This window comes from Eschrichtius robustus, chromosome 15, assembly GCF_028021215.1.
Source record: "Eschrichtius robustus isolate mEscRob2 chromosome 15, mEscRob2.pri, whole genome shotgun sequence".
Lineage (NCBI taxonomy): Eukaryota > Metazoa > Chordata > Mammalia > Artiodactyla > Eschrichtiidae > Eschrichtius > Eschrichtius robustus.
Window position 1 is genome coordinate 91,060,197 of NC_090838.1, and position 26,632 is coordinate 91,086,828.

General features: G+C 41.1%; 1 protein-coding gene across 4 annotated transcripts in view; it reads left to right on the forward strand.

The window, feature by feature from the left end:
• Nucleotides 1-313: 313 nt before the first annotated feature.
• IL18R1 (interleukin 18 receptor 1) overlaps nucleotides 314-26,632 on the forward strand; it is a 39,916-nt gene continuing 13,597 nt past the window's right edge. For 3 of the 4 annotated variants that reach the window (XM_068564970.1, XM_068564972.1, XM_068564971.1), the window contains exons 1-6: nucleotides 314-400; nucleotides 6,057-6,142; nucleotides 10,199-10,442; nucleotides 13,928-14,093; nucleotides 16,582-16,732; nucleotides 23,129-23,191. In XM_068564970.1, coding sequence (XP_068421071.1) covers nucleotides 6,085-6,142; nucleotides 10,199-10,442; nucleotides 13,928-14,093; nucleotides 16,582-16,732; nucleotides 23,129-23,191 — 682 coding nt within the window. In that variant the 5' untranslated portion in view covers nucleotides 314-400; nucleotides 6,057-6,084. Of the gene's footprint in view, nucleotides 401-6,056; nucleotides 6,143-10,198; nucleotides 10,443-13,927; nucleotides 14,094-16,581; nucleotides 16,733-23,128; nucleotides 23,192-26,632 lie in introns of those variants that run through there. The other variant, XM_068564973.1, reaches the window with a different exon arrangement.

Below are 26,632 nucleotides of genomic sequence, written 5' to 3' on the forward strand. Positions count from 1 at the left end.
GAGGAACATCCTTAGCCTGGGAGCGGCCCGGAGCCGCGGCACCCCCAGACCGGAAGCACTGCGGACCCGGAGCGCCCCCGCGGACCCGCCGGAGTGGGAGGACCCCGACCGAGAACAAACCCCGTCAAGGAGCGTCCCAGACCCAGGACACAGCCCAGGCCGCGGGGCCGGGAGCAGCGCCGCACCCGCGGCCTCGGCCAGCCGAGTTTTGCCAGACGCTTTTTCTTTCTTCAGACTTTCTGTTCCTCTTTTTTCTTTTCCAGCTTTCTCTGGTTGCCTTATCTGTTGCATTACGCTTGCGGCTCCTCTCCTTTCTGGTTTCGCTCTTTCTCACCTGCCTCGCCATCGGGTGTCAAGGGGGACAGCCGCCCCCTCCCCAGCCTCGGGACGCCTCCTGAAGGTAAGGACAGACCTGCCTCTGCCACCTGCGGCCCCTTCCACCGCCCTCTGCTGCCGGCTGGGGGCAAGGGGCGACCCAGCCTCAGGGGCAGGGATTCTGAAAGATCGGTTAAATATGCATGCATATACGTATAGCTATTATACATAATATATATTATTTTAAGTAATTAGCATAGATGCATACATATGTGTGTACCCACACGAATAATTGGTGATTCAGCATCGTCACCCTTCCCTAATAGTGTAGTTTTAGTGGTTAAACCAGCCCCAATTTTTTTCTAGAAAGGTGAGAACAGCTAAAAGAAGTGATAGTTTTCATTTATTAAGCAGTTACTTGTGTCTGACACTTTTAGATGCATGATTTTCGCTTAAGCCTCCTACAGGCCAAATGCAGTATGCTTCTTAAGAGGAGGGGAACCGAGCCCAGAGAGGTTCAGTAGTTTACCCAAGGGCATCCAGCTACTAAGTAACAGATCCCAGATTCACGCCCAGATTTTCCTGATTTCAAAACCTTCGTCTCCATCCGAGGTGCCTCCAGGAGTGAGAAGCCCGGCAGCTGTACTGCGGTTAGCAGACCCAACAGATGACTGGGCAGCCCCTTCAGGCACAGGCACCTGAGCTCGCTGTATTACCTAACACCCATTTGGTGCTGTGCAGTGCTGGGCTCTGGGGCCCACTTTCCAATCCGAGGGCCTTGGATGGGCCGGGAGGGGGTAAATTTGGAGGAAGCTGGGTTTGTGCAGGTTCTGGGCTAGTTGGAGAGCTTCCGTGAGACAGCCACTGGGCCAAACTGCTAGGACTGCACGGAGCGTGCAGCTGGAAGCGCGGAGGGTGACCCCAGCGGCAGGACCAGCACAGCCACGGGTGGAGGAGGCTGGGGAAGCGTAAGGGTAGCAACAGCAGACATTTGTGTGGCCAGGACTGCGGGACGGGAAGGATTCTCCTGGCCTCCCCAAGAGAAACCTATTTCGACATAAATTCTTCCTTAGAGCGGAAGTGTGTGCACGCATATACACGCTTGTACGTATGCGTGATGTCCAAGATCATTTTCTCCGCTTGGCGTTTGATTGTTTTGTCATCTCAAAAGATGAATGAGCAAGCACTGTTTGATCATTTCACCTGGTCCAGTCTCAGGTTCCTTGAGAGAAAGAGCTCTGAAGTGGCCTAACAACTCTTGAGTTTCTGTGCATTATTTTTTCTAGAGAATTGTCGCTTTGCTCAGAATGGGGTCTATAAACAGGGCAGTTGGGCAGAACGAGGGGCTCAGGAGATGATCATTCAGATGTTCTGGAGGCGCCTTTGACTGTGTAGCCTTCGGGGCAGAGGGAGTGGTCAGCTTGTATCTGACCCTCACCCAGGGTCACACAATTTTTGGAAGAGAGCCTTTTTCACTTAGAGAAAACTTCATGCCATCGGGTGATTTAGGGAACGTTTGTGAGTTTTCTTGGGGTGTGTGTGTGTGTGCCTGCACATACATACCTACATGTGCACACACACACGTATTCGTACATATACATGCACATACGTACCTACATGTGCGCACACACACGTATTCGTACATATACATGCACATACGTACCTACATGTGCGCACACACGTATTCGTACATATACATGCACATACGTACCTACATGTGCGCACACACACGTATTCGTACATATACATGCACATACGTACCTACATGTGCGCACACACACGTATTCGTACATATACATGCACATACGTACCTACATGTGCGCACACACACGTATTCGTACATATACATGCACATACGTACCTACATGTGCGCACACACACGTATTCGTACATATACATGCACATATATTTATGTCGTAATTATTAGGTATTCTTATTAAATATACGTTTAGCATATTTTAAATTTACTTTTAAGTATAGAAGTAAGTCCCCTGGATCAGTGTCTCCTTACCTTGGCTACATATTAGAATCATCTGGAGGATTTTTACAAATCGGTATGCCCAGACTGTATTCCAGACATCTAGGTGAAACCCAGGCATCAATTTTTTTTTTCAAGCACCAAGCAAGAATGATTGCCCTAGACTTAACATCAGTCGTTAAAACGTACTTTGCAAGGTGTTATGATTTAAGAAGCATGTCACAGGTAGAAGATTATCTTAATCTTTTAACAATGGATCAGATAATTACATAAGACTCCAAACTGTACATATTTTGTGAATTTGATGCATTCGTTAATTCAGCAAATAACAAACAAGCAAACAAACATAAGATGATAGTATGTCAGTTGGTGATAAGTGCTAGGAATAAAAGAACAAAACAAAGTGGGAGAGCAAAGACAGAGAGAGAGAGGTGTGTGTGTGCACGCGCACGTTCTTGCACATGTGCACTCGCTCACATGCTTGTGTGTATTCGCTCTCAAGCAGATGTTAGACTTTCTATGTTACATTTTCCATAGATTGCTCAGGGAGGCCCTGTACAATATAACTACAGTATCAACCAACTCTAAAGGAAAGACAGGATTTTTAACTAATGATAGAGTAGTAATTAGTAGCCATTTGGGAAAAATAAATTAAGTTAGACCCTATCTTCATACCAAACAACAAAGTTAATTGTTAAAGGGTAAAAAATTAAATGCAAAAATAACCCCATTAAGCCATAAAAATGAAGAAAATACAGGTAGGTATCTATCTGACTACTGAGGGCAAAGGAATGTTCTAAACGTTAAAGTTATGGAAAAGTCACAAAACAAAAGAACGATAGGTTTGACTGCATAAATATAAAATTGTCCGTATGTTAAGACATCAAAAGAGGAATTGAAAAGGAAAACTATGCAACAAGTTGAAAAAAAACACTAAAAATTTAAGAACTGGACAAAAAAGCATAAAAAAATGGAAATAAAATAGCTAAAAAATACATGATTAATATTTTGCCTCATTTATACCAATAGAAATGCAGATTAATAAGCCATGAGATACCATTTTACCAATTTAAATACCTACTTAGATTTAAAGAATGAGAGTGCTCAAATGCTTCTGTGGGTATAGGGGAAGGATATTGTCTTTCACTGTTGAGGGGTATGAATGATTACATTTCTGGGTGCGGTTTGGTGGTATGCATTTATCATGTTTAAAATGTACTCTTTGACTCATAGACTATACTGCCATGAAGTAGCACCAAGAAAATAATACAAAATGTAGATAAGTAGTAATAGCTTAGTGATATTTATTATACACCAGTTACTACTTGCCATAGTAACTCATGTAACCTTCACATCAGCTCTGGGAGATAGTATTGTTATTCCCTTTTACAGATAAAGTGATTGAGGAACAGAGATGGTAAGTGACCAGCCCAATGTTATTCAGCTGGTAAAGAGTAGAATTCACCAGTCTGGTGCCAGAGGTCATGCTCCAAAAATTGATCTGTACTGCCTTACACGAGAAGATGGTCATGGGGTTATTTTATAGTAAAATACATCTTGTAAATTATAATATATCCTCAAGAAGGAATATTGTATGGCAATTAAAATGATAACAGAGTATTTTTTGACACAGGAAAATGCTGTTTTATTAAGTAGGAACAGCAGGATATGAGATTATTTAAAATCTTAATTATTTGAAAATATATAGAAAAAGTATAAGACAATGCTAAAGTATTATGCATGTTGAGATTATTTTCTCCTTTTCTATTTTCACGTTATAAGTGTCCTATAATGGGAATATGTTACTTTAGAAATCAGAAAAAATTTTTTAAAAGAAAGGAAGAACAAAAGAAAGAGAAGAAGAAATTTTAAAATTATGAAAAGGCCAAAAAAATGGTACCATCATCAAATATAACACTAAAAAAACCCCAAAAATTCCCATACACGAGAAATGTAATACTTATATCCTCCTACATATATTTTATTAATACTTACTAGAGTATCTATGACAGATTTTTTCTTTTGGAAATGAGTTCCATTATTTAATATCTTAATCTTTTAAATCCATGATAAGTACATTAAAAATTTTATATATACACATACAGAGAGCAGGGCAAATATCAGCTAATTTGCATTCTGGGATCTTAACATGTTTCATATTGAAACTCAGAGTTAACTCATCAGAATGCTGAATAATCTCATAATAACTTTATCTCTTAGTAAACCTTGAAAATTAAAAAAAATCAAACAAAAAAACCCAGCAGTGCCCTTTGCAAGGCTGTGTCGACCTAAACCAGAGGAAACAACACTTTTCATTCTACCTGAGATAAGAGGATGGAGAGAGTTAATAATAAAGTGTGTGTGTGGGGGGGGGGGGGGTGGAGGGCTGATTTCAAACCATAGCCATATTCTAATTTGGTTATGAATAGTTGGCACTTTCCATACATACTATCCCTCTGTCTTTACATTATTGATTATTACCTCTCGGAAATTACATCAAAGGCTTGGCGATGTTATTCATAAGGCTTGATGTGAATGGTTTGGCAGTTTAGCCATTAAACTTCACCAAGGATTTGGGCATTAACAGTATGCCCAGTATGGGGCGGCGGTGAGTGACAGTTGGTGAAAGAATTATTTGGGGTTGAGTGGCTACCATGCACCCAGGAAGGCTTCATAAATACTTACTTCAGTACTTTTGGCAGATGGGCCTTCTTATCAACCCCATTTTGGTAATGAGCAAACAGGCTCTGTGACTTCTAAGTAACTTGCCCAACGTTGCACAGCTTGTCAAGACTCAAGCAGGAATGCCAGTCCAGTTGTGTGTGCCCCAAAATCCAAGCTCTTTCCATCGTGCTGTTCTTCCTCCACCCAGTGGGGCTAGGTGTGTGGTACACAAGGAGCATGTGTTTGTTTGTGAAATAGTCAGACTTGGTGTATGAGCCCCAGTGCACCCTTCCTCTACTCTCTCAACTTGTGATTGGTAGAACCAAAGATAGGTTGCAGTAGGTTCAAAATTCAACACAGATTTGCGTTCATTGAGTGGATGTGGATTAAGCATCTGGATTGTAGGAAACTCCCAGATTTGTGTCTTCATTTCCTAAAATAAACACTAGGGGCATGTGAGTGTAGACACATGCACACACCTTTTCCTCTTAACAAGAATTAATCAGTGCTTACTTTGCGGGAGGCGTTGATTTTAGTGATACAGTGATGAACAAAACGGACTTAGTTCCTAACTTAGCTCTGAAGAAAGATCAATATTTAAAAATTCAGCCCATAAGTGAAGATTGTGATGAACATTTTGGTGGGGTGAGAGGAAAAAAAAGAGGCTGGAACACACACACACACACACACACACACACACACACACACACACACACACACACACACACACACACCCCTACATGGGCAGACTGTCCATTCATAGGATGGTAGATTTTCTGGAAATACTGTTGTCCTCAACTTTGACTTTGGAGGTAAGATTTAGTAGACCAGACCTGAAATACAGCAGGCTCTCTTGTCTTACAACTTTGCATTATTAGGGATTTCCCCTGGGTGCCCAAATTTATGCCTTGAAATTTTATTAATTCTACATGGCTGGAAGTTCTGAGGAAAACTAGTGACTCTATGAAGGGATATGAAAATTTGCTGGGCTGATTTTTTTTAAGTCTGTATGCCAGAAGACTTTTTAAAACCTCCTTCATGAGACAGGTATGCTTTTGTCTGAAAGTCTTGGCTGAACCTGTCTTATTCTGTTTTCCAGAGAAACCATTTGAAGCAGAATCATAAACATGCATCGTAGAGAAATACCCCTGACACTTTTGGTGCTTATGTTTATAAGCTCTTCAGGTAAGTAATTATAATCAATCACAAACATACTTCATTGGTCATCTAGAGGGAATATCAAAGTTTGGCATATTTATGTAGAGGTGGTTACTGAAGATGTTGGATTTATTAAAATTTGTGGTTTAAAATTTTACTTTAGAAAATTGCCAACCGTTTGGTATGCCTGGAATAGAGAATAAAAGATTCATAGGACTGGGATCGAGTAAAGACTCATGTGGAGTTACCAATAAAGAAAGGATTCAGCCCTGTGAGTTTATGTAGAGAGAGCAGGAAGTGAAAACTTTTATCCTGAAATACATTTGTCTGAGATGAAAATTTGCTTAGCTTCACGTTATTTGAAACTGAAGCGATCACAACCATCCTTGTTACTGATTTTTACAAAGTTTTAACACATTGCTTCCTCCCCGAAAGGAAGGCAAAAATTCATCTCATTATCTAGGTAGTGAGGAAAGTGAGTGGGAGTACCTTACAGATCTTAAAGAAAATATTAGAGTTAGAAGGAATACATAGGAAAGAGTCTGCTCGGACCAGGAAGGCAGGTAGGCTTTGTGTACGGTGTCAGGTACCGATTTTAATTTATTAGCAGTCACTGCTTGGAGACTCTCGCTGAGAAGGTTCTGAGACCTCAGCAGGGTTCTCTGAAGAAGAGTTCCGTGATTGATTAACAAGGTTCTCCAAAGGCTTTGGAGAAGAAAGAAGGGGCACAATTGTTGATTTGCCTTGATCCGGTATCTGGGGGAGGGGAGACATGAGCGCATGTCCCCTACTTTGAGAATTACTAATGAAGAGATTACAGTTTGGTTACTGATACTTTCAAATAATTCAGGTCCAATATCTGGGTATATTTAGTTAAGAGGATCTATGTATCGTTGAGATCCACACAATGCAACACTACCCAGGTGCTAAAGGAAGGAGACAGACCTCTTCTTGTTGATATGGAAGGACCTGTCAGAACAGGTGAGAGAGACCAAGGTGTAGGAAAGTGTGCATCATATGAAAAGGCCCCTTGCTCTAAAGGCCCCTATAGACATAGGCTGAAAACCTTGCTCCCAGGTTATAATGAAAACATGCTGCAGGCTCCAAACAGCCATGTAGCCTTTGCTGTAAGGATGCTAAGGTCCCAGCTCTCTGTCCTTTGAGGTATTTGAAGAGCACCTTTTTATTTTTTTATTTTTTTTAATTTATTTTATTCATTTATTTTTTGGCTGTGTTGGGTCTTCGTTTCTGTGCAAGGGCTTTCCCCAGTTGCGGCAAGCGGGGCCACTCTTCATCGCAGTGCGCGGGCCTCTCACTATCAGGGCCTCTCTTGTTGTGGAGCACAGGCTCCAGACGCGCAGGCTCAGTAGTTGTGGCTCACGGGCCTAGTTGCTCCGCGGCATGTGGGATCTTCCCAGACCAGGGCTCGAACCCGTGTCCCCTGCATTGGCAGGCAGATTCTCAACCAGTGCGCCACCAGGGAAGCCCTGAAGAGCACCTTTTGTGAAGGGGTCTCTCTAGGCAGACATGACAATATTTTACGTGTCAGATTCATTTAGCTGAAGTTAGATGACATCCTATTATTGCCCAAACTCAAGACAATTCCAAACCCAGACACCGTTGCAGAGGCTATAGGCTCTTGACCCTGCTGGATTCTGGTGCTGCATTCATGTAAGATGGGGAGGGTGTTCTGGGCCATCCATACACCTTGAACTCCACTCATTTCTCCAATCAAAAGCCATTTCACATCAACAAAGCCTGCAATGTTAAATGTAAGATTAGATCTCTGAAGCCATTAGCTGCCTGGGGAATATGAACTTTCAACTGCCAACCATGCACCCTTAAGAGTGTGAATTCCAGGCTAGGTTTCTTTAAGTGATAACTGTCCCCAAAGAGGAATAAGTGCCTATGTCTGTACAAACACAGGCACAGGGGTTCATAGAAGCTTTTTTTTTCATTGATTTTTATTGGAGTATAGTTGATTTACAATGTTGTGTTAGTTTCTGCTCTACAGCAAAGTGAATCAGTTATACATATACATATATCCACTCATTTTTAGATTCTATTCCCATATAGGTCATTACAGAGTGTTGAGTAGAGTTCACTGTGCTATACAGTAGGTTCTTATTAGTTATCTATTTTATATATAGTAGTGTTTGTATGTCAAACCCAGTCTCCCAATTTATCCCTCCCCCCCGCCCTTCCCCTTTGGTAATCATGTTTGTTTTCTACACCTGTGACTCTATTTCTAGTTTTTTAAATAGGTTCATTTGTACCATTTTTTTAGATTTCACATATAAGCTATATCATCTGATATTTTTCTGTCTGTGTCTGACTTACTTCACTCAGTATGACAATCTCTAGGCCCATCCATGTTGCTGCAAATGGCATTATTTTGTTCTTTTTTATGGCTGAGTAATATTCCACTGTATATATGTACCACATCTTCTTTATCCATTCCTCCATCGATGGACATTTAGGTTGCTTCCATGTCCTGGCTATTGTAAATAGTGCTGCAGTGAACACTGGGGTGCATGTATCTTTTCAACTTATGGTTTTCTCCGGATATATGCCCAGGAGTGGGATTGCTGGATCATATCATAGCTCTCATAGAAGCTTTTTCACGATTGACCAAAACCTCGAAATCACCCAAATGTTCAACACCAATAGAATGGATAAATAAATTGTCAAATACTAACACAATGAGATACTACATAACTATGAAAAAAAGAACAAATCACCACTTCATGCAGCAATATGATTGACCATCATAGACATAATGGTGTACGAAAAGTCCAGACACAGTAGAGCACATGATGTATGATTTTTGCACTTTGTTATATGTAGATTATATCTCTAAAACTAGAAAATAAATCAAGCTGTTAATGACCTAACATCCTTTTAGGTGTCAGTTAAAACTAACACCCACATTTACACATGCATCACACCTTCTAAGTTGAAGTCCTGAACTGTAAGATAAAGATTTAATAACAACCACCAGATGCAATGTTGATGTTCATTAAATGTTGTGCTTCCAGGTAGGTTTGACAGCCATGTTTTCAAAGAGTGTTTTTGCCATTAGAGCCACTTCCTCTCTACCTTGTGGTTAAAACCAGACAGTTGCTTGAGAAATAAACCCTGACTCTAGAGAAAGCATGTTCTCTGTGGCCTCAGAGAATTGCTCTGTTCAGTTTAAGACTTCTTATTCTCAAAATACAGTCAAAGGTTGCTGCCGGAAGACAGGATACAGGGAAGGTCCATTCACACTGACTTTGAACTGTTGGAAGTGAAGAAGGAGGGGAATGACGACCCTGTACAACACAAAGGATCAGATAAATTTCTAAAGCCAGAGTATCTGGGTTAGTTGAGAAAGAGGGAAGAAGAGAGAGAGAGAGAGAGGAGATCTCAGAAAGAGGAAGTGACAGATACCCAGATTTGGAGTGAGTCAATATGAATTAATTATCAGTATGAATTGTATGCATGATGTATTGAGATTCCACATGGTAACCTAGAGAGGTAATGGATCTATATACACATAGGCGCACCTTTAACCATCCCCACGTCTGCCCGGGGAATGGTTAGGTAGAGTGGTTGAGAACAAGACCGGTGAGACTTCTGACGATACAGGTGGAAAACTCTGAGGTCTCTAGGTTTCTCTTTTTATTTTCCTTGGAGATTCCTCAGCTAGGGATGTTTTGGGGTAGGTGTGGCAACACTGTGATTTTGGTGGCTTTCCTTAAGAGGAAGTTGTAATGTGTAACATTTCTTTTAAAAGATTACAGTGCATTTATGTGTCTTCTAGCTTTGGTACGTTGAGTTCTGGTATCTTCTTGTTTGGGAGAAGCTGTTGAAAGGTTATTCTGTCTTCATTTATATTCTGAAAGTGCCTTAGTGTTCGAAAGATTGACCTCCTGTTTCTTAGTATTGGAAAGATTGACCCTAAAATAAAAGAATCCACAGAAATGAGACATTGAGATTTTTCAGCATGTTACTAACCCAGCTTCTTCACCTAATGCATTAGGGAAAAAAATTTACCTTTGTCATTCTGTTTTTATTTTTTTCTTTTACTTTGCTAATCTTTAGAAGAAACTTGTACCTCACGTCTTCACATTACTGCAGTTGAAGGGGAACCTTTCTATCTGAAGTATTGCTCATCCTCATCTGAGCGTGAGAATAAAACAGCCACCATAAAATGGTACAAAAATGAATCGCGTGGACCCCTTGAGCTGAGCTCGAGTAGTTCACCCAGAATTATTTTGCTCGATTATGTTTTGGAGTTTTGGCCAGTTCATTTGAACGACAGCGGATCTTACTCTATCAGAATGGGGTGAGTATACCTTCTCTTTGCGTTGGCATATTTCATAGCACTCTTGGACTTTGTTCAGCAAATCAAATATACAGTAATCGGGAAGATCAGTTAATCCATGCATTTTCTTCTCCCTACTCTTCCTACAACATGAAATAAATACTTCATTCTTGAAAAATTAAATTAAATACTGCCCTGTGTTTATTTTCTTAGTAATCATAATGAAAGGAGATGACCTTAGTACGATTTACTTTTAGGTGATCCTTGCCAAAGATAAGTGAGGATTGAATGAAATTCATTTTTAAATTCAGCTGCTTCTGTTGCGTAGAGCTGCCGGTCAAAGGAAATAAATGGCGAGGGCTTCGTAGTGTTAGGAGCAGGTAGGGAAGGAGGGCAGTGTCAGCTTCCTGGGTGGTAACCTCAAGCTGGGGAGATGGGTTGGAACTGGCGTAGACACATCCTAATCCAGTTTTCAGGGGGTTGTTGAGAGCCAGGTGGCGGTACTGGTGAAAGACGTGTGTCAGCCAATCACAAATTTATAGCCAGGGACAGTGAGAGTGGGGGCACCGAAAGGGCTTTGCACAGCCTTCTTGGGCTAACCCTAGAGTCTTCCAGGATATTCGTAGTCAAGAATCCTAAATTCTGTGAAATGACGGCAACCCACTGAATGTGTCCATGATTATTACTGAACTCGGTTCTCTTTATACTTTATTTGGTGAGATGGGGAAGGAGTAACTGGGACAAGAAATCTTCTATGTGATGAACCGTTAGTGAGAGCATTGATGGCATAGTGTTTATCCAGTACGTTTGTGATGTTGTGTCTGTACTTATGTATGTGTGTATGTACGTGTGTTTGTTTTTTTTAATTTTATTTATTTATTTATTTATTTATTTATGGCTGTGTTGGGTCTTCGTTTCTGTGCGAGGGCTTTCTCTAGTTGCGGCAAGCGGGGGCCACTCTTCATCGCGGCGCGCGGGCCTCTCACTATCGCGGCCTCTCGTTGCGGAGCACAGGCTCCAGACGCGCAGGCTCAGTGGTTGTGGCTCACGGGCCCAGTTGCTCCGCGGCATGTGGGATCTTCCCAGACCAGGGCTCGAACCCGTGTCCCCTGCATTGGCAGGCAGACTCTCAACCACTGCGCCACCAGGGAAGCCTGTATGTGTGTATTTTTATCGAGATTTGAGACTGACCTGTAGAAACCAGCTCAGGGCCAGGTGAGAGGGGAGGGTGTGCTGCCAGATGTAGTCGATTTCTTTCACGAGTGCCTCTGGGTGAGTTCTGATCATTATCAACAGTGCCTGTGAGAGCAGAGTGAGATATCACAGTGAAATCTTGATAGCACTCCTGTGGTTTTGCACAAAAAGAGGTCATTTTGGTTTGTTTTTATATATAGGAACTCCCAGGAGTTAGAAAGAAGTTCAAAAACTCTTTTTAACCAATGAATTTTATGTGACCTTTTAAGAGGGACGATTCCAGAAGTGGGTCACAACTGAGTCTTTTCAAACTAAGGTAGAATGTATGCTCACAATAGGGGTAGAGGAAGAAGAACATCTCCCTAATCCTGTTGAAGAAAGACGTGATTTAAATGCACAAACTATTCTGGACAAGGCAGAAAGGACAAACTGATGGGGAGAGTCAGTCATCTACGAATGTCACTTGGAGACAGGGAGGGACGGGGGCATTAACTGTCTTTCTGGTGTGAAAGGTGGAGAACACAGCCTGGGGTGGGAAGAGAAAGTGGACTCATCAGGTGGAGGCAGGACGTCAGAGAGGCGTGGAGGGGCCAGGAAGAGGACAGGGAGGGTGGGGGGCTCAGAGTGCTGTGTGATAAGCTTTGAAGGTGTTAGAGGCTGATGAATAACACGAGACTAAAGCGATGGTGGGAGCAGCCTTGACAGTGGTTTTGAAGATAAATGGGACCCTACACAGGAGAAGGTGGTTTTGAACACCTGGGAGCCTTGAAGATAGAAACTTTTTCAAATATAGTGCAACTGGTGAACAGTATTCGGTTTTTGCACAGAGGTGTGTGTGTGTGTGTGTATGCATGTGTGTATGTGTGCATGTATATGTGTGTACATCATTTGGGTGATGAGTCTTTGTAGTTTTGTGTGGGAGTCATCAATGACCAGACCCTACTCCTGGAATCCTCCTTTAATTTTTCAGGAGCCCTCTACTAATAAATGTCTCCGGAGACTGATACTTTAATCGTGCAGCGAAAATCCCATTGTCTGATCAAAGTTTTGTGAGAGTATAGTATTGTACAAAGCACTCCTGGCCTTGAGGGCCAAACTGATGTGCATTTGCATCTTGGCCCTATCGTGTACCAGGTGTGTGACCTTGGGCAAGTTATTTAACCTTGCCTGAAGGTTAGGTTTCTCATCTAACGTAAGGAAAAGAGTCATCTCAGTGCACACACGTGGTACAATACCTGGAACTCTGTGAGTGCCAGTTTTCTGTCCATCCGATTGTAGACTCAAAGGAGAGCTGGAAGAGCCTCTGGGGGGGCGAGTACAAATGTGTCAGGCACACAGGACAACGTAACCTCGTGTAGTATTTAGTATATGGATCTCTATATAACGTGCAGTTCAAGCAAACATGAGATTGCAAACATTTTCTGTTTTAAAAGATCACTTCCACTACTATATTTAAAATGGATAACCAACAATGACCTACTGTATAGCACAGGGAACTCTGCTCAATATTATGTAACAACCTAAATGGAAAAAGAATTTGAAAAAAATAGATACATGTATATGTATAACTGAATCACTTTGCTGTACACCTGAGACTAACACAACATTGTTAAGCAACTGTACTCCAATATAAAATAAAAAGTTTAAAAAAAGATTGTTTCCAAAAACGCTGTTAAAATTTTTTCCTCCTCTACATCCCTAACTTCTAACCAGAAGGAACAACAATGACATCTCTTCAAACTAATTTTTGCTTAGTAAGGTACTTCAAGTGCTAATATAACTACATGGAGAGCTGCCACTCCAGACATGGTTTACTCAACAGTAAGAGAAGAGGATAGGAACAAAGTGCCCTGAGAAATATAAACTGCAGTGCGTATATACACCTTCAGAAAACATTACAGTCCTCATGAAACCACCTCCACTCTCCCATCCTGGGTTAAGAATCTTTGAACCTGTCCATCTCTAAAGATCATTGACGTTTTAAACATTTCTGTCCTGACATCCATAATACATATGGTCTGATGTAGGTTTGTGTGTGTATGTGTGTGTGTGTGAGTGTGTGTGTGTGTGTGTGTGTGTGTTTAGGACATCTCAGGTTTTTCTCATTTCCTACCCCCTCCCCCCCTCCCATGGCAGTTATTAAATTTCTTGCTTCACTGTACCAAAAAGAGACAGAGCAGGATTTGGGCATCAATGAATGAGTCTCTTTATACAAAAATAAGGGAAAATGTTCACTGGATTGGTTACTAAAAGGTGGTATTTGCAAAGTCTCTGTACTAATGATAAAATATGTCTAACGCTTTATTTCCTAGAAATGATACTCATGACTGGAAATTAAATGTCATCAGAAGACCTAAACACAGCTGTTTTACTGAGAAACAAATAATGAGTAAATCTGTGGAAGTTAAAAAATCTTTGCAGGTAGCCTGTGAACATGGTTACTATCAAAAACTGGTCAACAGAACGTTATTGTATAAGGTAATGCTTTTAAAATATTTTAACTTAAAACTTGACAGAAGAGACAAAATTCCAAAGTGAGGGTCTGACAGCTGTGAAGCATTTTGGTCTTGTAACATACAAACTGAGTCCACACAGCTCAGGTGGCCTGTCTGAGCTCCTACATGTAATGCAAGTGGTTCCTGCCCCATGTTAGGCATTCGATAAATGATAACGGCTTCCTCTCCCTTCCTTAATTTTCCTTTTCTTTCAAAAACATTAATTTTTAGGAATGCTAGCTCATTTTCTTCTGCTGCATATACTTAAAATGTTAAATTCTGTTGTATATGCTTATTCTGAATATATGCGTTTACAAAATTGGAAGTTGGAAAAAATGAATGATGAAGATAGCAGAGATCATTCATAATCCCACCAGCCAGAGAATAGGGTTTTTCTCCATGCAAACATCTACTTTTAAAAAGTGGCATTTTCCTTGATCCACTAAAAATTATATTGTGATGATTCCCCCACATCTTTAAACATTTTCCCAAACATGGATTCCATTGTGTATACACTTGTATCTAAGCCCCTGTTATTGGACATTTGTTAATTTCCTACTTTTCACTATTATTTATAAGGCTAAAATACATATCATTCCCATAACTCAGAAGGTGTATTATGATTTTATTCTTTAACTAAATCCCTAAAAGTAAAATAACTGGATCAAAGGCTATGAGCATGTTTATGGCTTTTGATTTAAATTATCAAGCTGCTCTCCAGGGAGCTACACCAGTTTAAAACCCTCTTTTTCTCATACCACTACCACATGGGAATGAATACTTTAAGAACATTTAAAAATCTGACGTGCAAAACTTCTGTAACTCTTAGTATCTTTCCCCCATTTCTTTCCTTAATAACAGGTTAAACATTTTTATGTATTTATTGCATCTTAATATTACTTCTCTTGTGAACTATTTTCTTCAGTTGATGTACCTTTTACCTGTTGAGTTGTAAGAGCTCCTTTAGACAATACTGTGGAAATTGTATATACACAAGTATATATGCAGTCACATGTACATACATAATATGCATACACATACATGCACACACACAGCACAAATTATATTATTTCTATAGAGGAACAAACCTGAAAAGTGTAACTCTGTCATGGAAACTTTGAAGAACTGTGAGAGAGGGTGTTCTGAAGAGATGACCTTGAGAAAGTTCAAGCTACTGATGATGATTCCTTAGAAACGTTTGTTTGTACCTTCTGCTTGAACACTGTTTACTTGTGATTTTTCAAGGGAAGCTCTTATCCAAAATGTTTTCCAAATATCTGTATCAGCCCTGAGTTGACTTGACGCTATTTCCTGTCACATGTACAAATGTTTTTACAGTATATATAAATTTTGGGGGATCAGTGTACTGGGTTTTAAGAAATCCCTCTATGCAGGTATCTGAATTTAGAAAATAGACGTATTGAGAATGTTTTTAGCTAGAAAAGTGAGGGGAGGGGAACAAGGAAGCTAAATCAGTAAACGATTGGTAAAAAAAAATAAAGATATTTTTATATGCCTTGGAATTGATATTTTAATATGCCTTAGAAAAAATAAGTTTGGGTTTATAAAAATTTGGTGTATGCAGAAACAATTCACTGATGTGAGATACACATGTGGGTGCTTCACAAGCCCATTCTAAGCGCCCTCTGGGTCTAGCTCCGCTTGCTACCAGCTTCGGCAGCTTTGAGAGGAGTCTGTGGGCAGTAGCTGCTCCTTGGTTGGTATTTACAGGAACAGTGTCACATAGTGAAGGTTAGCAATTTAGTTTCCATTTTCCCCATCTCATTCTTAGATTGCTTCAGAACCTATTTATGGGTACCTGATGGCTGGTTTGAAAAAGGTGGCTTTTTTGTTATTATTAATGCCTACAACATACGGAAATTTGTGATAGAGAGACATGTTTGTGTGTGCCTATACATTGGAATATTTTTCATGCATTTCTAATCAGTCCACTGTCTTCTGGTGGAGGGCATCAGCGGGTGTGGGTAGTCTGCTAGGTACCTGGTTCTCTGAGTAATTCTGCTCCGACCTCCACTACCCATCCCCAGGATGGGTAGTCCTGAATACATGGAATTCGGCTAAAAGCATTAAGAAATAGAATTGCGTGGAAAGTTTTGACCCAAGCAGGGATTTTTTTGTTGTAGTGAGTTTTTTTCCTTTCTCCTCTTCCTCCTCTTCCCTCTCTTTGTGTGTAAAGAGAGAGATTAAAGGAAAATGAGAAAAGCAGCTACAGTGCCCCCTGTACTCTATTTCCCAGCATGTATTAATAATAACAATAATACCAGGAATGGGACTCTATTTCATTGTTCCAGTAGAGGCAGTGCCAAATCACTGAGACATTTGCTCAGAAATTGCTAGTTTTCATTCTATTTCCCTCTTTCTCTAAAGATCTTTAACTTTAAAATTTTGAATTCTTGTCATATGATACCACTCTTACTTAAAACATTTTAACTTGCTTTTTTTAATAACAGAACTGTGAAAAGATAGAGAACAATCAAAACCCATTTTTAAAGAAGAATGCAGAGTTTAAAGATCAGGGATATTATACCTGCATGTTTTTCCTTCTTCATAATGGCAAACTATTTAACGTCACCAAAACCTTCAATATAACAATAGTTGGAGGTAAGAGAAATCTTAGAATCGGGAAAAAACAAATGTATCTTAGTAAAATGGAATATTTTCTTTTTTTCTAAAGCTGTACGGGAAGCCAGAGGCAAACTTAGTTGGAGTTGTGACCACATCACTAGTTCAAATATAAGGGTGAAAATCATTTTGGCATCACCTGCCATGCTGAAAAATTTTGGAGGGGGATAGTAATGAAAGTTTATATAGGTGAACCTCTGATGTGTCAGTTCTCTTATTTGGTATTTGACTAAATTGTGGAATCTTTTGTTATTAAGCATCTGCTTGCACTCAGTAAATATTTATTGATGGGTGTCTATATTCAATAAACTGTAATGAGTATTGGGAGGTAAGGGAAGCATGGAAATACAAAATGAAGTGAAAAATGTACGATTCTCAGGAATTTGATTATAGTCAGGAAAGGTTGAAGCCGAACCCGGCCTCTGTACCCCTACACCGAATTAAATCTCTGAGACAGTTGTGGGTGAAGTAGAAAAGAAGAGCTTTATTGCTTTGCCAGGCAAAGGGGGCCACAGCGGGCTCATGCCCTCAGAACTGTGTGTCCCACCCTGGAGGGGGTAGTGAGGAGTCATAGCGATGGTTCAGAGGGCGTGGTCAGCTCGTGGACACTCTTCTGATTGGTTGGTGGTGAGGTAATCGGGAGTCGGCATCATCAATCTTCCGGTTCCAACCGGTCTGGGATCTATGTGCTTACTGTTGTCGACTTAAAAAATATGCACAACCCAAAAGCTGAGAGTTATGTTTTATTTGGCGGGAATTTTTAGGACTTCAAACCTGGGAGGCAGCATCTCAAGTAACCCTGAGAAAACTGCTCTGAGGAGGTGAGGGGGGAAGCCAGGTTATATAGATGTTTTGCAACAAAGGGCAGGTAGCCTGAATGTCAAAAGATTATTGTTAATTAAAGAAAGCCAGATATCCCAAGTTAAGGAATTGATCGCTTTTCTATGTATGAGAAGGCACAAGAGTCTGGGATCTCTGGCATCATTCCTTTGATGTGCACCGCAGCTATCTGGGGCCAGTATCCTGTGTTTTCACACCCTGAGTTTCTTCAGGGCACCCTAAGGAGGGGCGGCAGTCTGATGGCTGCTAGATGGTAGGTATTCTTTCCTTCCTGAGTTTCCTCAGGGCTCACCAGCTCACTTGGAGGGCTGCAATCACGGATGACTGTGACATCTTTGTTTACTGATATGGCAGGCAGTATTCCATTTATCGCCATTAACGTCTCCCACCTGGAGGGGGTTTGAGTATCTGCAGAACAGCTCAAAGATATTGTTGTGTGTATCCCTTGAGGCGGAACCAGGACCCTGCCCCAAGGCTGCACTATTGTTTCCTGACTTCTCCTCCCTTGTCTCTGCATCCCCTCCCTTCCCTGATTAACAACTGTTTGAACCTGCCCTTGGAACTCAAGGAAGGTCCTGGAGGCTGAATGAAGCCCATTTCCTGTAATCCAGAAACGGATGGGGGACACAGAAAGGCTTTTGCGCCCAGGAGCCCCACAAGGTCCTGCTCAGTATCGAGGTGATAAGCCACGTAGAAGCACCGTAGAATATGAAATTGGAGTCATCTGTGAGGTGTTAAGGGTGCAGAGAGAGTCCAGAGGTAGAACAGATGCCGGAGGCTCTGTTTGAGCTGGTTCTTAGAGGCTGCGCGTGATGGAGGGGCAGAAGGACCTGCTGGGGACGGGCTGGGATAAGAACGTGTAAGGAGCACAGGCGTGGCCGTAGAAAAGGGCTGTACATTTTGGGATGATGGCTACGAGTCTGGTTTATCATGAACCCAGACCATATATAATGGAAAAACTGAAGCCTGGAATTTCAGGGTGACAGAGACCCTAGAAGTAATTTAATTAAACCCTATCCGGTGAAGATATCCTTCATATGACTCAGCCAATAATAGATCATTCAGGAGCTACCGTGGAAATTACCAAATCACACAGCAGCTGGGTCCAGATGTTTTTTTTTAATTAATTAATTAATTCACTTTTGGCTGCATTGGGTCTTTGTTGCTGCGTGCGGGCTTTCTCTAGTTGCGGCGAGCGGGGGCTACTCTTCATTGCGGTGTGCGGGCTTCTCACTGCAATGGCTTCTCTTGTTGCAGAGCACGGGCTCTAGGCGTGCGGACTTCAGTAGTTGCAGCACGCAGGCTCAGTAGTTGTGGCTCGCAGGCTCTAAAGCACAAGCTCAGTAGTTGTGGTGCACAGGCTTAATTGCTCCGCAGCATGTGGGATCTTCCCTGACCAGGGCTCGAACCTGTGTCCCCTGCATTGGCAGGCGATTCTTAACCACTGCGCCACCAGGGAAGCCCTGGGTCCAGATTTTAATGCTTGATTGTAGAGAAGTCTTTTTTTCTCATTGAGTCCAATTACTCCTTCTTGTAGCTTCCACTCACTGTTTGTGTTTGCCTTGAGCTACCCCACAGATTGTCTGGTCCCTTCTGAAAATGACAGCTCCTTCGAGTGTCTGAAGACAGGTGGCTTATCCACCCTTCACGTTCTTTCCCATTATGCAGGAAGCTGTAAACTGCTGGGATGACTCATTCAACAACGTTGTGGGTTCACAGTTACTAGAGCTCGTTGACTTCAGCAGCGTTTTCCCTCTTCTCTCCAGCCATCCACTTATATAGCGGTACTCCACGCATTGCGAATGGACAAAGTACCACAAACTTCCTGTCTTCAAACCGCACAAACGCGTTATCTTACAGTTCTGGAGGTCAGAAGTCTGAAGCGGGTTCACTGGGCTAAAATCAAGGTTTTGGTAGGATTGCATTCCTTCTGGAGGTTCTGGAGGAGAATCGATTCCTTGCCTTTTGCAGCTTCTGGAGGCGCCTTGCATCCTTGGTGCACGCCACCTCCTCCATCCTCAGAGCCCACAGTGCAGCATCTTCAGATCTCTCTCACCCCTTCCTTCATCTCATCGTCTCCTTTTCTGACTCTGACCGTCTGCTTCCTGCTTATGAGGATGCTTGTGATTACACTGGGCCCACCTGGCTAATCCAGAACACCCTCTGTATCCGAAAATCCTAAATTAAATCATATTGCAAAGTCCCTTTTGCCGTGTAAGGTATAATATTCAGCATCTGGGGGTTAGGATGTGAACACCTTTGGTGGGGGGCATTGTCACACCCCCTAACCTGGGTATCCCATAACTAAATTCTTAAACTCATTAAGTTCTATTTATCTACCTTAAATTCTTCAGTTTGACTGTCTTTAATATCGTATAAATCCTACATCTCTGGTCCCTTGACACTTCCACCACCAACTCCCTCCCTCCATCCATCTCTGCTTTCTGCCCATCAGCTCCTCTTTCCTTCCTTCTTGGAAGGAGCAGTAAGAATATCCATTATCAAAAGAGCATGCACAAGATCAGGAATTGTGCCAAATACTTTCATTGAACCCTGTGAGCTTGTGACCTTGGGTGAGTTAAATGACTGAGTTTTTCTCCGCCTCTCATTCCTCACTAGTGACATGGGACAGTAATGAGTTGAGTCATCCCTCATAGGGTTGCCTGGAGGACTGAGTGAGTGAGGGTGTAGAGCCTTGTAGTGGTGCCAGGGACATGGAAAGCTCTGTTATTACCATCTTAGTATTACTGTCTCCTGTCTCCTCACCCCCATATCCCCACACTGCCCCACGTGCTATTCTTCTGTCTTAACCACCCATCTTGTTTTCCTCGTCTTCTTGGAGAACGCCACCTGTGTCTCTCAGGACTTGGCTAAATGTCGGTCCTCCTCCGTGCTCCCATGGCCTCTTGTTCTTATTTCTGGTTACTGTCAAAATCGGATGACATGTCTGTTCCTGTCACTAGAATGAGAAGCTCCTGGAAAGAAGGGATTGACCTGTGTTCTATTCCTCATGTTGGTCTCTCCTATACTTACAGCTGGCCCTTTGTACATGTGCTCATTACATGTCTGTTGAGTGAATTACAGGTATACCTCATTTTATTGCGTTTTGCAGATACTGCTTTTTGTTTTTTTTTTTTTTTTACAAATTGAAGGTTTGTGGAAACCCAGCATTGAGCAAGTGTATCAGCGCCATTTTTCCAACAGCATTATTTTTAAATTAAAATATGTACATTGTTTTGTAGACAGAATGCTATTGCACACTTAATAGACTATAGTATAGTGTAAACATAACTTTTATATGTGCTGGGAAACCAAAAGAGTTGTGTGACTCGCTTTACTGTCATATTCATTTTTTTGTGGTGGTCTGGACAGAACCTGCAATACCTCCAAGGTCTTTCTGTACTGAGATAGGAACAGTTTCTTCAGTCATGCCTCATTCAGCAGGAAGTCAGGACTCTACACCATCCTGGCCATTTTCCTTTGGATCTGGTGAAGTTTGCCACCATTCTTTTAAAACGTAGAGCTTAGAGTTGAAGTTGACGATCAGGAGGTATCATGGCCTCTGCTGAGGACAGCGGGACTGAGCGCCTACCTTGTCTGTGCTCACGGCTGTAGATCTCTGAGCTGTCACGTGGGGAGCCTCCCTGCTCCGGATCACACTCTACTCAACCCACCTGGCCTCTGCCATTTGTCTTCATCTCACACTCTGGCTGATCTGCTGACGTCTCTCCTCCTGCAGCTGACAACCTCTGTGCCATTTTGATCCAGGGATAGTAACTTCATAGGTAGACTAGACACGCCAGGGGCACACACTGAAGTGTCTTCTTCCTTCTGTTACCTTCAGTAGGATTGTACCCTTCACTTTACACCAGTTTTACAAACCCAGTCCTGCTCTGGGTTCTCCATGATATACTTTGAGTTCTAGTAGATGGCATCCTTTCTCAAAGATGTCCTTCCATAAAGATGTCCTTTACACCGCCTCTTCCCAGGACTCCCACCAAATTCCTGAGAAAAGAAGATCAATGAAGAGAAAAATAATCAGTAGCAATTTTCTCCAATACTCAAAACCACCTCCTGCCCCTCTGTGCTTGAAGCAACCTATGTTCCTCAGGGCTCTCAAACCCGAGGGTTAGTTCCTTGTCTGGGGGCAGCTCCTTCAGCTTCTCCTGCCGACGTGAATTCTAGTCTTGCCCAGAGTCTGAATCCCAGAAGAGATTCTTACCCTGGGTTTATTTTTTTTTTTTAATTATCTATGATCTACCTCTCAGCTTATTACGAAGGTAGTTGAAGATCTCCGTATTTTGACTATTTTATTTTAAATTTTTATTTATCTATTTATTTTTGGCTGCACTGCACAGCTTGCGGGATCTTAGTTCCCGACCAGGGATTGAACCCGTGCCCCCTGCAGTGGAAGCACGGAGTCTTAAACCACTGGACCTCCAGGGAAGTCCCTTACCCTGGGGTTTTGCTGCACTAGTTTCTTTCTGTATCCTTGCCCACATACTCCTCCTTCCCCTTCTTTGCTCTTCACTCTGTAGCGCGTGCTTCGTGGGAGAGCCTAGGAGGGCGTGGGTGCTGCAGGAGAGCACCTGAGTCCCCTTTAGTCCCCATGAGCAAGCACAGCTGCTGGGCACCTGGGAGCCCCCATGAGGGATGCACTGGACATTACCTGTAAATGCCCCAGAAGCACCGGAAGTACTTAGAAGGGGGAGTCCAGGCCATGAAGAAAGTTGCCAATGCTGATAATAGGAGCAGCAAGGACTGAACTACATAGCCATGTGAATGCGGGACCACAGGGCTGGCCATGTTCTGCACTTACTGGCATCCTAGGTTGTGGGATAGTCCTCAGTGGGAGGTTGCTGGGGGATTGCTTCCTTCCTAAGTGTTACTCAGTGAGGCTGAGGTGGAGAATATCTATGTTCCTCCAGTCTGGGTCAGAGGTCACTAAGGAACAGAAGTAGAACTGAGTTTACAGGGGTGGACACCCCAGCAGAGCCGGGACTAAGGTGAGGCAAGTGAGGCATCCAGGGGCACTCCTCTCACTGTCCTGCCAGGGGAGGGTCTCAGGAGGCTTCTGAGAGTAAGTGCCTTGCCTACCCTACCTGAGTCTTGACCTTGCACCCAATAAATCGATCTTGAGGCGTTGAGAGCAGGTGGAAGGAAGAAAGGCAGAGCAGAAAGACATGTCCCAGTGACTCTGCATCTTCTAAGTCCTAAAAGTTTCATTGTCTCCCTGGATGAGCATCTTCTTCTGGCTTTTAGCTGCAGTGGCAGAAAGCCAGAGGCTGGAATTGAGGGGAGACCAAATTCAGTGTGCTTTCTCCAGCGAGGTGAGCTTCGAGTTGATGGAAAGTGAAACAACGACCGGTATTCCCTGCAACCCTTATTTAATGAAAATACATTAAATAATAAATGTAAAGTGATGACTGTTAGAATCTTGGTTACCTGGAATAATAAGTGTATTACAACAAATGTCTGTCTTAGCAAAACTCCTTGTAACACTAATGCATGTTTCTTTTCTTTTTTCACTTTCAGACAACAGTAATATAATTCCAGCTCTTCTTGGACCAAAGCTTACGCATGTTAAAGTGGAATTAGGTATATTTTGACATACATATATTTTGGATTTGTGAACGGGGGTCATAATAGTCTTCCAAGGCTAAATCTGGTTCCTTATTGATCAACATTGTGTTCATAACACATACCATGTTTACTGAAGAATATTGCAAAAGCAGGAAAACCTTGTCATTGTTTGAATGTTGCCCTTTTTAGCAATAATTACAGTTAACAGTCTGTTCAAAAGATTATGGAAGTGCCTGTGGTTTGCAGGTCTGTGGTTTTAGTCACTTTGTATGTGGCTTTTCTCTAATAATATCTATGATTATTTTTAAATATGAAAACTCAATGAGAATACTCAAGAAATGATTCAAACTTATTGTGTGGTTTGAATATTTGATTAATGGGTTCACTTTGAATCAATGGACTCGACTCTACATATAGGGTTTGTTTAGACCAGTCTTGATGAATCGATATGTCCAGTTGAGTAATTTCTTTCAAAAGAGAAAGGAAGGAAGGAAAAGAATAAATTCACATATGCTAAACTGAGTATTGTATTAGGTAACTGAAATATGTTATTGTATTAAATCCTCAAAGCAACTCTGAGGGGTATTGTTCCCATTTAAGCTTCGGATTAAATGACCGAAGTTCAGAAAGGTTAAGTAATTTGCCTGAAGTTAAACCCCAGGAAAGGGGCAGAGCTGGGATTCAAGTTTCTTACATTGTTTGTTTGTTGTTGATTGTCATTTGATCCTGTTGATTGTTTCCAAAGCACACACCTTTTGACTACAGCTGGCCACAGTCATGTAAATGGCCACATATGCCCAATGTAGCTCAGATACTTTGCCATTTGTGTTTGTGGCTTGCCTGCTTTCTAGTTTTATTGATTTCTGAACTTTATTATTTTTTCTTCTCATTTTAGGTTTAATTTGCACCTCATTTTTCCTTTGTACACATGGAGAGTTAGAGAATTAATTTCAATTCTCCTCTCCTGTAGTATGTGTATTTTGAGCTCTAAATTTCCCTCTAATCACTGTTTAGCTGTTTCCAACAATTTTGATATGCCGTATTTTCATAACTATTCAGTTCAAAGTTTTAACTATTCTTAAAATTTTTCCTTGTGATATTTCTTTCATCTATGGATTACTTATGTTTCTTAATTTCCAAATATTTGGAGGATTTTCTAGTTATTTTTCTGTTATTGATGTCCAGTTTAGTTCCATTATGGACCAAGAGTATACATTGTATCATTTAAATCTTAAAATTTGTAGTTACTTACTTGGACCAGAATGTTCTAAGTGTGCTTGAAACAAAGGTGTATTCTGCAGATTTTGGTTTAGTCCTTCTATAAATATCAATTAGGTGAAGTTGGTTAATGGTACTCTTCAAATCATCAATATCCTTACTAATTGTTTGTGTGCTTTCTCTATCTGTTGTCAAGAGAGATGTTAATATCTCCAGCTATGATGGTCAAGTTGTCTATATATCCTTTAGTTCTGTCTATTTTTGCTTTATATATGTTGAGGTTATCTTATGGGCACATACAAATTGATGCCTCTTGAATTGACACTTTAACATTATGAAATTTCTCTCTTTATCTATCATACTACATCTTTTCCCAGTCCCTACTCTCTCTCACGTTAGATAGACACACCAGTTTTCTTTTGTTTGGGACTGGCATATTTTATCTTTTTTCACATCCTTTTACTTTTAACATTTCATTGTCTTTATACACAAAATATGTCTCACGTAAACTGCATATATTTGGATCTTTGTTGAAATCCAGTCTGTATGGTGTTTAGTGCATTTACATTTAATGACTTACTAATACAGTTGGTTTGAGACCTCTCATCTTGCTGTTTTCCAGCTGTCCTATGTGTTATTTCTTCCTTTTATTCTCCTTTCCTTTCAGATTAATATTTTTTTTTATTTAATCTGTTTTGTTTTCCTCTTAGTTATACCATTTTGTATTCTTCATTAGTAGTTCTCCTAGAGATTACAATATATATCCTCTTACTACAGTAAGACAAATGCACGTATTAGTACGTTGACAATTTTGCAAACACGTGAGAACCTTACAACAGTTCATTCATCCTCTTATCTCACTTTAAGCTACTATTTTATGTATTTCTCTCCTGCATATGTTATAAAACTCACAAGAATTTGGAATTATTATTGCTTTAAACACCAAAATTATTTTGTATTTACCCAAATGTTTGTCCTTTATTGCACTGCTCATTTCTTAATGTATGTCCTTGCTTTCATCTGGGATAATTTTTCTTTGAGAGTGAAAAATTTCCTTTGGTATTTCTTATAGTGTGTTTATGCTGGCAATAAATTCTTTTGGCTATTATTTACTTGAAAATATCTCTTTACCTCCAATTTTGAAGATTTTTTTCAATCATTTCAATAATTCTAGGTTGGCAGTTTTTTCCTTTACTTTAAAGATGCCCTTCTGTTGTTTACTGGTTTCCATAGTTTCTGCTGAAAGACTGGCCTTTAGTCTTATTGTTGGTACTTTGATGTGTCTTCTTCTGGCTGCTTTCAAAATTTTCTCTTTCTCTTTGATTTTGATGTGTCCGGGTGTGGTGTTCTTTGCATTTATCCTGCTTTGGGTTCCTCTGAGCTTCTTGAGTCTGCAAAGGGTGTATTTAATTAATTTGGGAGAAATCCTCTGCCATTATGTCTGAATATTTCTTCTGCCCCTTTCTTCTCTCCTCTCCTTCTGGATCTCCAATTACATGTATTATGCTCTTGTTTCTTATGCTCTTGTTCTGTTATTTTTATTTTTTTCCCTTCTGTACTTTAGTTTTGATCTTGGCCTGTATTCAGCCTTAGCAATCCTGGCTTCTTTTATGCTCAGTCTCTGTTAAAACCATTGTGAGTTCTTAACTTCATGGTTTTTTCAGTTATCAATTGCTCATTTGATCCTTTTAAAATAGGTTACTCTTCTTTGTTGAAAACATCCATCTTTTCATCTACTTATCCATCTTTTCCTCTGTTTTCTTTAACTTATTTATATTAGTTATTTCATACTCTTTATCTGCCAAGTCAGGCGTTTGGATCATCTTTGGGTCAACTTCTATTACCTATTTTTTTTTTTTTCCCAAGTGCTTACATTCACACTTGTTGTATCTTGTCTGGAAGTATTTGTACATAATGGATATCCTGTTGTTTTTTTTTTTAACATCTTTATTGGAGTGTAATTGCTTTACAATGGTATGTTAGTTTCTGCTTTATAACAAAGTGAATCAGTTATACATATACATATGTTCCCATATCTCTTCCCTCTTGCATCTCCCTCCCTCCCACCCTCCTTATCCCACCCCTCTAGGTGGTCACAAAGCACAGAGCTGATCTCCCTGTGCTATGTGGTTGCTTCCCACTAGCTATCTATTTTACGTTTTATTACCTATTTTTTCTATTGATTATTGGCCCCTTTTTTTGCCCTTTTGTATGTCTCTCTTTGTTGTTGTTGTTTGT